The 17,517-nt window shown below is 38.3% G+C and overlaps 1 protein-coding gene and 1 long non-coding RNA gene across 2 annotated transcripts; one reads left to right on the top strand and one right to left on the bottom strand.

Annotated features, from left to right (window-relative positions):
• Window positions 1-916: 916 nt before the first annotated feature.
• On the top strand, window positions 917-15,988 carry trpc4a (transient receptor potential cation channel, subfamily C, member 4a). Its single transcript, XM_039667450.2, has 11 exons — window positions 917-1,366; window positions 5,166-5,569; window positions 6,824-7,342; window positions 10,766-11,135; window positions 11,235-11,374; window positions 11,867-12,192; window positions 13,147-13,342; window positions 13,561-13,755; window positions 14,220-14,261; window positions 14,434-14,523; window positions 15,353-15,988. The coding sequence occupies exons 2-11, from the start codon at window positions 5,192-5,194 to the stop codon at window positions 15,872-15,874; spliced, it is 2,778 nt and encodes a 925-aa protein (XP_039523384.2). The 5' UTR covers window positions 917-1,366; window positions 5,166-5,191; the 3' UTR covers window positions 15,875-15,988.
• LOC148969382 (uncharacterized) lies at window positions 13,577-17,504 on the bottom strand. Its single transcript, XR_016149431.1, has 3 exons — window positions 17,412-17,504; window positions 15,940-16,157; window positions 13,577-13,714 (listed from the first exon to the last, which is right to left on the bottom strand). It is a non-coding gene; the product is annotated as an uncharacterized LOC148969382 (long non-coding RNA).
• Between the last annotated feature and the right edge of the window lie 13 nt (window positions 17,505-17,517).

Below are 17,517 nucleotides of genomic sequence, written 5' to 3' on the forward strand. Positions count from 1 at the left end.
ACTAAAGTAGTCTATCACACATCAAAATTACACAAATCTGATATTATTTTAATCTCCAATCTGTTGTTTAACAGTTGATATAGTTCTTTAATGCTTCACTAGCAGAAGACACTAGCAGGGTTTAAACCCCAGTTGTATGCTTGGGGCATGTTGTAACACTGCGTTACAATGTGACTTATTAGAAATATGCTATTATATTCCATACTTTTAATGAAATCTATTGAGAAAAAATTAGAAACTTGTAAACAAAGACTGAGAGTCAATGTTCAGAAATTATTAATTCTTATTTTGTTTTGAACTATGTTGTGTTTTCAGGTGTGTTTGTTGTCAAACTCAAAAATTCATACATTTTTAATAATTAAAAAACTCCATTATTTTATATGAAAAGTTAATAATTGTATTTTATTAGGAAAATATTTTGGTTTGACTTGTATATTTTTTATTAGATCAGATAGCATTTTAAGCACTCATCTGGTATAATGTTACAATGTACCCCACCAATGGGGCATGTTGTCAAATTTCACTTCCATTCTTTCAGGTTAAATTAAAAAAGGTATGCCCTACACTGTAGCCTAATAAAACCATATTATTGTGTTAGAAATGTGGGAAAAAATTAAATACTCTAAACCCTAAGCAGATTTACACAAACTGAGAAAGTCAAAAAGCGTTTTATCTCACACACACACACACACACACACACACACACACACACACACACACACACACACACACACACACACACACACACACACACACAAACACAATAGATTGTAATGATAATCAATGAAATAAAATACTTGAAACACCTTGACAGACTGTGACCAGACGTCGAGTGGTGAACCATGAATAGCCTACAAGCACACTAGAGAGAGAGAGAGAGAGAGAGAGAGAGAGAGAGAGAGAGAGAGAGAGAGAGAGAGAGAGAGAGAGAGAGAGAGAGAGAGAATGCAGACAGTCACAGGACATCTAGCTCTTTAAGCTCCAAGTCTCAATCAGCAAAATAACTATTACCGAAAGATGAGAACGCGTCACAGCAAACTGCGATGAAACCTGGAAAAGAGAATGTGCAAGATGGCAAATAATCAAAGATCTCACACGTGCACTTTCTGGACATAACAAAAATGTTTTGCTTTGGGAAACTCTGCAGATTATCTCCATCTTGAATGCGAAATGAGAGGATCATGAGCCTTGCTGCCTTTACAAATGGATATAATTGTACCGCTTTCTGTTCCTACCGATGCGCATTTTGGCGCTTTTCCTCAGTGGAGGCGCTTGGAGTGTGACGGGTTTTCCTCGCGCTGGGCACCTGTTGTATGTTAGTTAGACGAATCAGTCACGAGTCAGTGCAACATCCAAAAACCAACAGGTGAGGTCATGTTCTGTTATTTCATAAGTGTAGTTCACTTAAAAATGCGAATTCAGTTCTTTGCTTGCACCCATGTTGTTCGAAACCTGAATTTCTTTCGTTAAACACAAAAGGTTTTGTTTCTCCCATTCAATGAAAGTAAATAGAGATGGAGTAGCCAATACATCTCATTTTGTGTAACAGAAAAATAACTCATGTTTAGAACAACACGAGGGTGTAGGATTCCTAAAGTAGGTAGCCTATAACAACGAGTTCTGTTTTAAAAACGCGCTCCACACAGTTATGAATTATTGTGGTATTTAAACATACATAACGCATTAAATCTAGTAATTGAATGCTTAACATAAACTAGCCTACAGCACCGCCTGAAGTCAATTGGATTAATCCATCTGCCTACCTGTGTGTGGCATCGTGCACGTGCATCACATTTGGGCATTAGGTGCGCGTGTAGTAGCCTATATTTTTGGACGTTTTGCTAACTCGAAACGCGGCAAAAACAAGCATCTATGGCCAGAATGCTGCTGAGGTGAGCAGTTCACTATATTTTGAGACAACAATCATTAGTGGCGACTAAAGAGCGCACTGCGGACTGATCTCTCTGTGTTCGCCAACCACTTCTGCGTCTGAAAATGCCCTCATAAGTAGCCTCTTCACCATAAAGGTTCATAAATAGATTTAAAAAAATCTCATAATTCAAATCTACGAATTGCTACGTTGTCAAAAAAGCCTTTAAACACTTTGGTTGAAGTGGACCAAGAAATGCATGTCTTTCTCTTGTATCAAGTTAACATAGTCTTCTCAAAGTGTGGACTGAACCAATTAATTTAAATCAAACCATTAAAACAATAGCAAACGGTTGGCTTAAAAGGGAATTATGAGTGTCATCTGGGTCAGTTATTAAATTCAGAATTCTCCTCACTACTTCAGTGCAACTGCACCTTTTTTAGAATATAAACATTTTTATGAAAGGAAATAACAGGCAAAATTCGACACAAGTTCACCAGAGGGAACACTACTCAAAACATCATAATTACTTGTATTAATGACAGGTTTAGGGTTTACAGCATGCAACTGTAACTTAAAAATAGTAACAATAGCACGTTAGTTTATTATAAGCTTTACAAATTTGTAACAATATGAAAGGTCCTCACATGTTTGAACAAGACACACTGAGAAGCCAAGAAGTGTGTTGGGGACCATAATGTTTTATCAGTAGACTATTTTTCAAACCACACAAAGAACTGGCCATCACTATGTACAGGTTATTTATATCTTGTCAATCAGACTGGAGCCACATATCCAGATGACATATTTGCAGATTATCAGATACAAATAATGACTTGGGTGACCAGTGTTTTCTCTTCATTAATCCAAACGACAGTTTACAAGAGAGCATTTTCATACGTTTACTGTGTGGTAAAAGAGATTCATTTCATTTTGCCCTCATCACACACAGGACAAGAAACCACTTTATGAACATTTAACATCTCCTAAATATGTGTTAATACTTATATTAACAATAGACATCTCTAGGAGATACACAAGCATAAATGTTCATTTAACTTAATCTACTGAATTTTTGGGCCATTAAAACACCATGAGGTCATTGAATAGTAACTGTTAAGTCTGCTGAGAACCAAAATGTTTTAACAGCATGTTCATGAAGCACACAAGAGAAAGCACTTGCATAAAACCACAGCATCATCTGGAGACCCCTGATGACATGAACCTATAACAAATATCCAGCTCATATCCAAAAAACACGTAAATGAAAATTTCAGCTGCTACACATATTTGATTCAGGTTGTCTATAGAGTACTGCAGCAACGGCATATCTATAGGCCAACCCAGAAGTGAGCATCTTCCTGGTTTCCTGAACACAAATCCAACATGATTTTTTATTGGATTTTGGATTATTTGCACTGTGACCGACAACTGTTTGATTCTTATATGCTTTGTTCATCAGGATAATCTTCACAAATTAACACATCTTTTATACATTTTGAAGCCTAATACAGTCACCAGATGTAGGAAATAAACTCACCTAAAGGATTATTAGGAACACCTGTTCAATTTCTCATTAATGCAATTATCTAATCAACCAATCACATGGCAGCTGCTTCAATGCATTTAGGGGTGTGGTCCTGGTCAAGACAATCTCCTGAACTCCAAACTGAATGTCAGAATGGGAAAGAAAGGTGATTCAAGCAATTTTGAGCGTGGCATGGTTGTTGGTGCCAGACGGGCCGGTCTGAGCATTTCACAATCTGCTCAGTTACTGGGTTTTTTCACGCATTAACCATTTCTAGGGTATACAAAGAATGGTGTGAAAAGGGAAAAACATCCAGTATGCGGCAGTCCTGTGGGCGAAAATGCCTTGTTGGTGCTAGAGGTCAGAGGAGAATGGGCCGACTGATTCAAGCTGATAGAAAAGCAGCTTTGACTGAAATAACCACTCGCTGTGAAGCCACAACACGCACAACCTTGAGGCGGATGGGCTACAACAGCAGAAGACCCCACTGGGTACCACTCATCTCCACTACAAATAGGAAAAAGAGGCTACAATTTGCAAGAGCTCACCAAAATTGGACAGTTGAAGACTGGAAAAATGTTGCCTGGTCTGATGAGTCTTGATTTTTGTTGAGACATTCAGATGGTAGAGGCAGAATTTGGCGTAAACCCAATGAGAACATGGATCCATCATGCCTTGTTCCCTCTGTGCAGGCTGGTGGTGGTGGTGTAATGGTGTGGGGGATATTTTCTTGGCACACTTTAAGCCCATTAGTGCCAATTGGGCATTGTTTAAATGCCACTGTCTACCTGAGCATTGGTTCTGACCATCTCCATCCCTTTATGGCCACCATGTACCCATCCTCTGATGTCACAAAGCTCGAATCATTTCAATTTGGTTTCTTGAACATGGCAATGAGTTCACTGTACTAAAATGGCCCCCACAGTCACCAGATCTCAACCCAATAGAGCATCTTTGGGATGTGGTGGAACGGGAGCTTCGTGCCCTGGATTTGCATCCCACAAATCTCCATCAACTCCATCATATATGGGCCAACAATTCTAAAGAATGCTTACAGCACCTTATTGAATCAATGCCACATGGAATTAAGGCAGTTCTGAAGGCCGCGAAAGGGGGTCAAACACAGTATTAGTATGGTGTTCCTAATAATCCTTTAGGTGAGTGTAAATGAACTACACCACTTTGATATGACTTCAGCATCCCTATCACTAAGCTTCTGACAACTGTTTCAGTCTTCTTTTTTTTGGCAGAAAAGTTAAAAAAGTTTGCAAGAGCATGATTATAAACTCAGTGAGGCTGTTGAAGTAAGTAGATACTTTTTACGCTATTACTGATGTATTGTTTTTTTTATGTTGTATAATAAAACGTGAAAATATATTAAGCTTGAGCACCCTCGATTGTAATCCAAATGACCACTTTAGAGGGCATTTCCAGAGATCATTTGCATGTTGAGGGAAAGAAAAACTGATCACAACATTTAAATTTTAGATGCCTGGTATACAGTTTGGATAATGTTGTCCCATTAGAAGCTTCTGAGGTTTTCACTGTGGCCTTCAACAAAACACCTAAATTTAATAACCTCAGAGTCAACTGAAAACCAAGCAAATGAGGGCTGAGTGTCATGCTAATGGGTTTTTGGGTGTGGAGATGATGGTTTACAATGCTTAAAGCCATTTCCTGTGTAATGCATGATTCCTACCCTCATTTACCAGAATCTCTTCATTGTCTGTACTGGCTCTCTGTGTTTCCATCTCTCTCCATGCCCAGTCGTCTCACATGAAGGCATTGCAGCAATGTCACAGCTCTACTTACGCAGAACGGACCCCTTGGGCTTCAGAGACCGGATCCCGCTGCAGATAGTTCGAGCTGAGTCGGAGCTGTCACCGCTGGAGAAGGCCTACCTGTGCGCTGTGGAGAAAGGTGACTACGCCAGCGTCAAACAATCGCTGATAGAAGCCGAGATCTACTTCAAAATCAACATCAACTGCATCGACCCTCTGGGGCGGACGGCTCTGTTAATTGCCATCGAGAATGAGAATCTGGACATCGTCGAGTTGCTGCTCAGCTTTGGCGTGTATGTGGGAGATGCGCTCTTACACGCCATACGAAAGGAGGTGGTGGGGGCTGTGGAGTTGCTTTTGAATCATAAAAAGTCCAGCGGGGGCATGCAGGTAAGGCGCAATCACTGACAAATTGACATTAGAATTTCCAAACCGAAACGATTTGATGTTTCTCCTACTGTGGCGTCATTGAAGGGTCCTCCCTTGGAATGTTCCTTTTAATAATATTAGTAGTTATTTTCTAGTTTTTGCATGAAGATGGCTTGCATTATCTTAAGGGTCGCGCTATGACGACCCTTGCTAATGACTTTATCGCCACAAAGTGTAGCAAATTGATCATCTTGCGCCATGTCACGGAAAAACAAGGGGAATTGGTCATTTTAGCTGGTTAGGTTTTTTGTGGGATAGCACAGAATAATTGAATCATGCAATATTTGGATAGCGGCGATGGCAAAGAGCACTCACTGTTTCTTGTTCACCTTTAATATTAGGCATCTTATATTGATTCCATTTACATTTAGACTTTTCCTTACAAATTGTTTGTTTCACGAGTTACATACAAATGTATCCAAAGATAGTTACTATTAGAGGGAGTGAAGTTTAATGCGTATTTGGTGTACTGTCCAGGGGGAGGGCTCCAAGCTCGGAGTTCGGGCCAAACCCAGAGTACTCCCCTTCCCATATGTAAATGGTTAGGACTACAAGTGTGGAGAAGGGTGGTGGAGGGATGCTGCTAACTGTCAACGAATTGAGGTGACAGTCTCATCCCAAGACGTCAACTAACTGACGCTTTTGACCATACGTCAACAACATCCGACGTTTTAGGGTACCCTTTAACGTCAGTTAGATTACAAGGTTTAGGTCTGGGGTAGGGTTAGGATTAGATAGCGTCATCTAACTGACGTTAAAGTGTACCCTAAAACGTTGGATGTTGACGTATGGTCAAAAGCGTCAGTTGGTTGACATCTTGGTGAGACTGCTGAATATATACACCTCTTATCGTTGATTGCTGAGTGCTCTCCACTCGTGTCATTATCTGTGCATGCGTCTCCCAAGCTTTAAAACATATCATTTTATAGCGACAAGAAAACGGATTGGTTCTACAACATGGAGTAACATTCGTGAATGATACTCACCCAAACGTCTGAATGTTAGTGTACAAATTTAGCATTTAATGTAGCACTTTTATTCAAAGCAAATTACATCAAAGACATTATAAGACAGAGGAACAAGAACACTTGTAGAGAAAAATCATAACATTCAATATGGCAGCAAAGCTATTTGATTGGAGGCTTGCTATCTGATTTATTTCTTTTTTGTAGTGGACTTCCTGTTTACCAGCCCTGGTTTCTGCTTTTGTTCTAGGTGCCTCCTATCTTGTTGGATAAACAATTCTCAGATTTTACCCCTGACATAACGCCCATTATTTTGGCCGCACACACCAACAACTATGAGATCATCAAGATGCTGGTTCAAAAGGGGGTGTCCGTTCCCCAGCCCCACCAGGTGCGTTGCAACTGCATAGAATGCGTGTCCGGCTCAGACGTGGACAGCCTGCGACATTCCAGATCCCGTCTCAACATCTACCGGGCTCTGGCCAGTCCTTCGCTCGTCGCCCTATCCAGCGAGGACCCCTTCCTGACTGCCTTTCAGCTTAGCTGGGAGCTCCAGGAGCTCAGCAAGGTGGAGAATGAATTCAAGTCAGAGTACGAAGAGCTTTCCCAGCAGTGCAAGCAGTTTGCCAAAGATATGCTTGACCAGACGCGCAGCTCCAGAGAGCTTGAGTTGATTCTGAACTACAAGGATGATATCAATTTCCTAGAAGAGGAAGGGAGTAATGATCTCGCCAGGCTGAAACTGGCAATCAAGTACCATCAGAAAGAGGTGAGATATTTGCTCTCCAAATGTCAGTAATGGTTCTGTGACAACAAGAACTTTGAAAGCAATACTTAAATGCTGCTAGATCATTAGCAGAAGCGGGAACAACACTCAGCATATTGCAAAAGTTCACAGGTGTTCAGCTGTTTGTGTCAGTAGTTTGGGATTACTGTATATTTGGATGGCTGCCTTGTTGATTTAGCAATGTGTTGGATTTTACACATTGTGGATCATTTCAGGTGGTGGTGTGCTTAAATCTAATTGGAAAATTTGGGTCTTTAAAGCTCAAGATAATCTCACCACAAGATAATAGGTTAAGTTTGGCCCTCAAGATCTACTTCCCTGTAGAATTTGTCTGCAACCCCGATCAAACAGACTCACCTGCCTGTAGCTTTTTTAGTAATCATGAAGACCTTAATGAGGTTGTACAGGTGTGTTGGATTAGGACTGGAACTAAGGATGGACTTATCGGATGTGCCTTTCGTTTACAGGGCAATGGCGTTTTTTGAGCCTCAAAAACGCAAAAAGTGAAACCACCCTCCAGAGTGGAAATCTTAAAAACACTCCACCGCTGCGTTCTCGTGTAAACGGTAAAAACGCAAAAGTCTGTTTGACGGTGAAAGTTGACTTGGTGTTGTTGTAGTATGCACTCCTAGCCGCCTGAAGTGCATACTACATTGAATTCCACACACTTTTGCGTCTCCATTTGCACACGGATTTCCCACACAAAACGCTCGTCTAAACACAGAATGAAAAAAGTTGACGCAACGCCACTTTTGCGTTTTCTCTTCAGAATCGTTTCCGTGTAAACATAGCCTAATGCTGCGTTCATGTACTATGGTAATTATGGTAAATACCAAAAGCCGACATGGAAAATGCACATGAACACCCCCTCATGTGGTATTTTCCACTGGGCAACTCGTAGAGTATTTTGATGGACGAGTTGCCGAGATGAGAACCTTTGAACCTTTCAAAATGGCGGAGAGCACCGCAAGAGTCGTGAATGGTAAAAATATATACTATTCATGATCTAGAAAATATATAGCATATTATTTACCTTTTGAGTTTTGATAAATCATTTTCTTGTTGTTGCAGATGACTTAAGCAATATAAAATAGTTTTAGCTAAATAACAGGTCTGGATCTCCATCTTTTTACCACATTACAACAACAAAAGCACTTGAAAGCAACACACTGGTAAATACCAGTTCACAAGTGGAAAATGTCCTACTTTCCATAGCAAGTGAACGCAGCAAAAAAAAAAGAAAAAACACACCCTCAAATAGGGCATTATTTGAAGGGACAGTCATTTCTAGTGGTGTCCAAAACCATAGTGGACGTAATAAACTACTACCATTATGTGCACATGACATGTGAACCGCAATAACTAGTGTACAGCCGATGTAATTCAACAGCTGTCCGAATTCGCTCACTCGCTTTCATTCACTTCTTCAAGTGAACTGTGTTAATAGACTAACATAGGGAATAGTGATTGAGGGTTTAGGGGTGCGATATCTGATTCAGCCTCTGCTGGAAAGTGGATCTTAAGGGCCAGAGTTGCCCACCCCAGAGGGATTTTGCAGGGTGGCTGCAGCATGATATGGATCTATGTTGCCCCCCTCTGTCCAGATGAAACATTACAAGCTCTTTCTGTTTAAAAGGTTGAAGGACATTTTTTCTATGTGTGATATATGTCATCTGGCAAGCTACTTTGTCATGCTTGTGTACAGTACTATCTGTGCTTGCTTAAACATGACTGAAAATGGAGAAGTGTGGGAGATGTTGCCCTTTATTCATGTAGCATCTGTATGTAATTTAACAGAGGCACAGCAGAATATTACTTTTCTTTTGCTTTATCATTGAAATTCCTCAGGAAGATCTTCTACATCACAAACAGTTGACAACAAGCTAGGCTTAACCATTCTTTTTCATTGTTTGTCTTACATGGAATTACAGTCAGAACCAAAAAAGAGATATTAGATAATACTGCACTGTTTATTTATTAATTATTGATAACATAAATAGTAATAAAAAAACAGTTTTTTTGTGTTTAAAAAAAATATAAAATATATAAATAATCTTGTTTTTTATTTAATTAATTTAATATATTATTATTATTATTATTTAACACACAGGATTTGGGAATAAGTAAGAGTTATGTAACATTGACATCACAAAAAGAAATCTCATATATCTATGTTTAATTCACACATGAGTCAGTGTTTGGCTTGCTGCGTTCCATATGTGGCCCAGATGGTTTTCAGAAAAGATATAGGGATTTAAAACAGATATGATGAGAACCAGAGAGAGCAGCCTGAAAAAAAAGACAAAAAGCCTTTTTGTGCCTTTTGTGTTTGCTCTTTTTCAAATGGCACTTGTTTCTCATTAGGACATGGCTCCGTTATTTGTGGTCTCCCGCAGAGAGCATTTGACAGTCTCCATGCACGAGAGACGTTAGAAAATGATTTTTGTTTCACTGCACATTACAGAAAATGCAAGCAAATTGTTAAATTACAGTTCAGGCAAAATACTCTATACATTACAGTATGTACTGGATGTCTTGATTTATTTGTGGTTAACAGTGAATTTACTCCTTTAACCCTTGTGCTGCATTAGATTTTTAACACCGTTGAGTGCATTAAGGACCAAAAATGGCCACATATTAAACATTGCCTAAAATATTATATATTATTATTATTTTCCACTTTTACCAAGTTAAATCTTTTAACCAGCATCAGTCCTCATCATAACTACCAAAAATGTATTCAATTTCAGGATTTTAACCCTTTAATTACCAGTTTTGTTTGCGAAACCATCGATTTGTATAAGAGGAAAAAACACAAAAATTCAATTATTTTCAATAAACTAAATACAAAGAGAAAACTTTAGATTTGGATTATCACAGTCCCACTTTGCAAAAAATCCCACTTAGCGCGTTAGAGACCAAAAATGGCCACCTATTAAACATTGCCTATTGCCTAAAATAAGGTGCATTTCCACCCATAGGGAATAAATATGTAGTGACGTCATCTGGTGGAATACACTATATAATGCAAATATAATGCTTTTGCTTCAAAATGAAAGGATGTTTGTGCAAAAATCATGTTTCATGTATTACTGACAGCCTCAGATTTAAACAACGTTTTAATGGGTTTCAATGGGCCATTTTTGGTCTTTATGGTGCTGAGTGTTACTATTTGATCTACACAGTGTGTGTTATACATATTTTGCAAAATGGGATCACATTTTTTACATGTATCCAAAAAGTCACAATTTTGCCAAATTTCATACCATTTGCATTAAAACAGCCAAAATGGTCAAAGAAATTAAACTGCAAAAGACCAAAAATGTCCCTAATGCAGCATAAGGGTTAAGAAAGTTTATTTATTTAATTAGTCAATTTCATCTCTTTTCATTACTCTGTGGTTAGTTTGTAGCACAGCCAAACTGTCAGCAGCTGCTCGCAACTCGCTGGTACGATGAGTTCCCAGGCTGGAGACGCCGCCACTGGGCCAGCAAGTCTGTCACCTGTATATTCATCGGATTCCTCTTCCCCTTCTTTTCACTGTTCTACCTGATCGCCCCCAAGAGCCACTACGGCCTGTTCATCCGAAAACCCTTCATCAAGTTTATATGCCACACTGCTTCTTATCTGACCTTCCTCTTTCTCCTGCTGTTGGCCTCCCAACATGTGGATCACAACAGGAATACCAGTACAAATGACACTACGAATCCCACTAAGCGGGCCCCAAAGCCCACCGTTACCACTGTGGAATGGATGATTCTACCCTGGGTTTTAGGTAATGTGTTTTTAGAGCTGGACATTTTTTTCTGATTTGACCAGTCGGATTTTGATTTTCAGTTGTAGATTCATTTTTTTCATGTCTTATGCTTTACAGGCTTTGTGTGGGCCGAAATCAAACAAATGTGGGACGGTGGCTTTCAGGATTACATACATGACTGGTGGAACCTCATGGACTTTGTCATGAATTCTCTGTATCTGGCCACTATCTCATTGAAGATTGTCGCTTATGTTAGGGTAACGAATGTTTTATTCCTATATAAAATAAACCCTATTGGGGCGGTTTCCCAGACCGAGATTAAGCCTAGACTAAAATGGCCTTTTAAAAGAGATTAAGAGAAATCTGCTTTTAAAAAGGCTTAGAAGAGTACATATTCTCCAGGACTAAATTGAGACCTTCCTGGAGGCAGGTTTAACTTCAGGTTAATGTTGTGTTTCAAAGAACACAGAATATACTGCCCTATTAAGTATATATGCTAAATAAATAATATAAATAAAAAATCAAAATCATTGTCCACATAACTGCATATTAAACCTAAAAAAATGTTTTTGTTTAGCCTTCAACACATTTCGCCTTTCATTGTGAATTACTTGTTGCTGGAAAACATTTTGGGTTATGCATAGTTAGGACAATGTGTTAGTCTATTCTTATTTGGAAGCAAGAACAAAATATGACCAGAGGTTGAATACGATGACATACTGTAATTTACAAAATTTATCTTTCTGCAGGACTCTGGCAACGAGCCCCGGGAACGTTGGGAGATGTGGCACCCTACCTTGGTGGGCGAGGCCTTGTTCGCCATTGCTAATATATTTAGCTCCCTACGACTGATTTCACTTTTCACAGCCAACTCCCACCTGGGCCCTCTACAAATCTCCCTTGGCCGAATGCTTCTGGACATCCTCAAATTTCTCTTCATTTACTGCCTGGTGCTGCTCGCCTTTGCAAATGGACTCAATCAACTGTATTTCTATTATGATACTCTACAAGACACGGGGAAAAACATCACATGCAAGGGTATCCGCTGCCCAGAACAGAACAATGCATTCACCACGTGAGGAACTGTAGTTTTCTCAGATCTATCCACAAGTTTCCGAGGGGCGCTCCTGTAAAAAATAAAGTGGGTGAAACTTCCGGTAAGGCGGCGGAAGTAGCATTCCAATGGTATTTTGTGTGTTAGTTAGCGAAGAGGCTAGCTGTTTTTCGGAGAATTATTTTACTATTTAAAGACGCAAATCTTTATGAGAGATGTCGTTATGGAGCTCAGGGACAACATGTGCTGTTCGCGGTTGTATGTATAGCCGGACTAAACCAATTCAGTGGCTTAAACGTGATTGTTTTGAACATAAGCCGAAAACGAAATCAGAGTGATCCTGCCAACGACTGTAGTTTCCATCAACTCCCAAAAGACGACGAATCTTCCTGTGTACATTAGTTTAGATTCTTAATATTCTATAAACTCTATCAGCATGTGTTTGGCTGTTCGCTACTGATGTTACACCTAAACTCAGGATCAAAGCCTGTGTTGACAGAATACCAAATGTGCCAGTTAATGTATTCAAGTAGCAAATTCATTTATAATTTTGAATAAACTTCAAAGCACAATGACTAAGTGTGTATTTTTTATTTGAATTGTTTGTCAGCTCACACAACTGTCTGTCACCATGCCTTGATGAGTATTGATTATTAATAATGTTATTATAATACTCTCAACCAACTACTGCGGAGGGTAAAGGTACTGTTATTTCACCCTTTTGAATTTGGTTGAGGTTGCGTTCCCACATCGTTAGCTAGTTTGGATCGCTATAACTTGAATGACTGTCAACTGTTGAATGAACAAGTGTCAAGCATGTCAAGTCGCCCTTTGTTTACTTCGAACCGGAAGACGCGCCCACTTTTGGGCTTACGGGCCAGCCTCATGGGCCGTAGGAAACTTGTGGATAGATTTAACCTTCATTTTACTTGATTTGCAATAATTAGTGATGTCATGTTCTTTGATTTTTTACAGCATGTTTGAGACACTGCAGTCATTGTTCTGGTCCATATTTGGTCTTGTTCAACTGCATGTGACCAATGTTGTCCCCAAACACGAGTTCACAGAGTTTGTTGGAGCCACAATGTTTGGTACCTACAACATAATCTCTCTGGTGGTGCTTCTCAATATGCTTATTGCTATGATGAATAATTCCTACCAACATATTGCTGTAAGTATTACAAATTATGAGTCTTTTGGGTGCATAAAAAATTCTGTATCAAAATGTATTTACTTATATATTTAACATTTATCTATACTATATATTTTGTAATCACTTTTTTTTTGCTTTCATTCATTTTATGACCCTTTGGTGTGAGATTTTTGAAAGTACAAATATTATACCTTTCAGTTTATTGTTTGATTGGCATGTCTTTGGTTGCTCCACAGGACCATGCTGATATTGAGTGGAAGTTTGCCAGAACTAAACTTTGGATGAGCTACTTCGAAGAGGGCGGAACACTGCCTCCTCCCTTCAACATCATCCCAAGTCCAAAATCAACGTGGTACCTCATCAGATGGATCAAGAGCAACTGCTTCAAAGCTAATCACAAAAAAAGAACAGAGACTCTTGGATCACTTGGGGTAATGAACTATTTGCTCTCTTTTTCTATTAATAATTTATTTGAAAAATGGGTTAGTCCATACATTATGTCCCTGATGTTGTTTAAATGTTTTGTTCCTCCACGGAACAAAATTAGAATGTTCAAGCTGCTCGATACCAGACAAAAAGTAGATGGTAATTGAAATTGTCAAGATTTATAAAGGACCAAAAAGCACCATTAAACTAGTCTATAGAACTAGCACAAGTCTTCTTAAGTCATATGATTGCGGTGTACACTCTAAAAATGCTGGGTTGGTTTAAACCAACCCAGCATTTTTTAAAGTGTATGACGAATAAATGCTCAATATTAAAAATCCAATATTTGAAGAAACGAAATGATTATGTGAACATAATCATTGGAGCTACTGAGATTTTCACTTGTAGTATAGTAAAGTATAGGTGTTATGAAAATCAATACAATTGATTTATTCTCTTTTTTTTTCAGATTCGAGCTGCTGAAAATGTCCGCACAAACCGCCAGTACCAGGTAATGGTGTCTCTCTCAAAGCAACTGATCGTTAAATGCACCAGATGAAAGGTTACAGCCAGCCACCATTGCATTTCACACGGTGTCAATCAACTTTTGAATTGAGAGATTAATCTCACTTTCAAATACACTTTGACTCCTCTGAAAGACTATAACCTCATTTTTTTTTTAGGAGGTACTTAGAAACCTGGTTAAGCGGTATGTGGCAGCAATGATCAGGGATGCCAAAAAAGAAGAGGGACTAACGGAGGAGAACTTTAAGGTAAATTGTGTATGGTTGTTTTTAATGATGTAATAAGTAAAGAACAATGATCAGCCAAACCAATTTCACAAAACAAACCGTGTTCAGGTATTGCTGTTATTAATTTAGTGGTACTTACTCACTATTATAGTACTTAATCATATTTTTTATTCAATTTTATTTTTACATTTTCTTTTTCGTTTAAGTTTTGTGCTTTCGTCATTTTAATTATAATTTTTTTAAATATTTCCATTAAACTAATTTATTTGGGTTTTAGTAATTTTAGTTTTTAACTTAGTTTTAGTTTTCAATTGTTGCCTTTTCTAATTGTTTAATTCAATTTATTTAATAAGTTTTGCTTCTTTTACATCACTTCTAATATTTTTAATTTTATCAGTTTATTATTTCAGCTTTATTTCAATTAACATGTTTTATTTGTAATAGTTTAGTTGTAAAAGTAGTAAATAAAAAGTACATTTATTAGTAAATGTATTTATACATCCAAATGGATATTTACTTATGAATTTTATTATGAAAAAAAAAAATTCATTATATGACATAATAAAAGAGACTGTAGAGTGCTTTAATATGAGACTTGTAAATCTTGGCAATGTAATAAATTTTCCAAAATTATATTATGAAAATATTTTACCACAGAATGCCACAACTGGGCCATCTCAATTTCAAAAAATTCAATCTTTAAAAAACAGGTCAGATTAACTTATTAAAAAAAATTTTTTTTTCTTTTTTTTCATTTAAATTGATCTTATTGATTTTTTTGTTTTTGTACTATGTGATATAAATGTACATCATGTTTTACTGAGCAATGTGTGAATAATATCATTAATAGGAACTTAAACAGGACATCTCAAGCTTCCGGTATGAGGTGATGGGAATGATGAAGGGCACTAAAATTGGCACGTTGACCTCAAAAGGGAGCGCAAAAGCCTCAAGCATAGTGCATCCTGATAACCCTTTGAAGAGCAATTCTGCTTCAGCTGGAAGTCAACTGAAGGGCAAAATGAGACTGAAGAGTGTCACCAACTCTATGATCCAGGGAGGCGCACCCAATGTCTGGAACCCTGGCGACTGTAGTGGCCTAGCGGGTGGTTCTGTCCCAAACAAGACTCTTAGCCATCAAATGAACTGCAAAGGGCCAAACAACCCAGGAGCGATTTACTCCCTGTCAGAGGAAGCTAGAGAATCCGAAGAACAGGACGATGGCGAACATGCAGCAAAGAAGCAAAACAAAGTAACAGAGAGTGACAGAGTAAATGAGATTGAGGAAGAGGACGAGGAAATGGTATACATGCGTAAAATGTGTGAGGAAGAAATGAACGAGGAAACCGGATACGAAGGAAGCAGATTATAACGGCATTCAAACTCAGCATTCAAATGTGACGATCACATGAAATCAAAGAGAAAGATGATGTTCACCTGAACCATTCGCTCGATCTCAGGAGCAACTGTGGTGATGGTCCAGTGCAGGGCGTTGCATATGTATGATACGAACATCAAGTGTCATTCTGGGTCTCAGGGATGATTGTCTCTTTTAGGAGAATAAGAGGTCCAACGTTGTCATTCACAGTGATTCACACTCTGTCAAGTGCGTAAATGCTCCTGTAGTTTATCGCTGCTCTGCTCTCCTCTCCTCTCTGCTGAATCATATGAAGGAGCAATTACTGAGACCCTTTGCTATTCAGACCTTTCATTCTGCCTTACTCCGTTAGATTTAGCATTTTAAGAGATGTCATTACCATCATGCAACCTAATATCTTTAATAAAGTTTACTATGCAAATATTTAGAACTTTTCAAACTTTTTAGTCAGGTTTTGCATTGCGCATGTATGAGAGAAGTTACATGTTAAAGGGTGTTTTTTTTAATAAACGTGATGAATTTGGTCACACCAACACTCGACAAGTTCAAAGTAAACACTGCATATCATAAATGTACTGTAAAGTCTTGTTACAGTAATCATGTATGTTTCATCCTACTCTCAGTTGTATTCATAATGAAGAATGAAAAGGAGAACAAGGTATTATTACAGTTTGCACAGCATCAGTACATTCTTTTTTTAGTATCTTATTTCATCTATCCTCCTCACTGTTTACTTAACAGGTTACTGCCTCGTATTACAGATCATGAATTAATGCACAAATATAAATGAATAAATAAATATATGCTGTACTATGACTTTTGAATTATTGTGATCTTGGATCCCATCAAAGATTATTTCAGAAATAAGAAGAAAAATCTCACAGTTATATTAGATTTACTGAAAAGATTTTCATTTTATTTTGACCCAGTATGCCATATTTAGACAAGGTTATCTACTGTCCTGATGTAAATGGAGTATCTGTAATGGTTTTAAATAGACTCCTGCAATGCTGCACATCTAATTCATTTCACATCCTCCAACCTTCACCACCAGGGTACAAAGGCCTATCTATAATTTACCGTATTTGAATTCGCACCCTTGGAGAGTCCAGTGTGCAGCCCAAGGGCACTTGAATGAAGTTAAAAACTAAAAGAGCAGCCTCGGCAAGAGGGACATGCACTCACATGCTCTGCTTTCTGCATGCTAAAATCCACAACCGTGGAGTGGACCTCACAGGGATGGAAGAGCTATATCAAAATAATTCAAATTTTAATTTTGCGCGTTCCAGACAGGCTGTCAGTCTGTCCATTAGTAATGAGGATTATTTTCAGTAAATCTTTCCGAAAGTTAACGTTACACTCGTAGCAGGTGGCGATAAGTGACTTATGAGGGATTCATTCACGTTACGGGCTAAGTTAGAGAAGCTAACGTTAGCTTGTTCGGACCTTTAACACATATTAACTTTAGTTTGTCGAAATGTTGCACTCTCTCTTGCTTGATAAGTCCTTCTCTATATGATTTTGCACATACCGCGTGCTTTTCCCGTGTTTTGTTTGCGAAACAATGTGTTCTGTAGCCTACATGAACAGTGCAGTCCATCCTGTTATTTACATCCGAGTGCCTAAAAACATTAAAC

This window comes from Pimephales promelas, chromosome 23 (genome assembly GCF_988280905.1).
Source record: "Pimephales promelas chromosome 23, fPimPro1.hap1.1, whole genome shotgun sequence".
Classification (NCBI taxonomy): domain Eukaryota; kingdom Metazoa; phylum Chordata; class Actinopteri; order Cypriniformes; family Leuciscidae; genus Pimephales; species Pimephales promelas.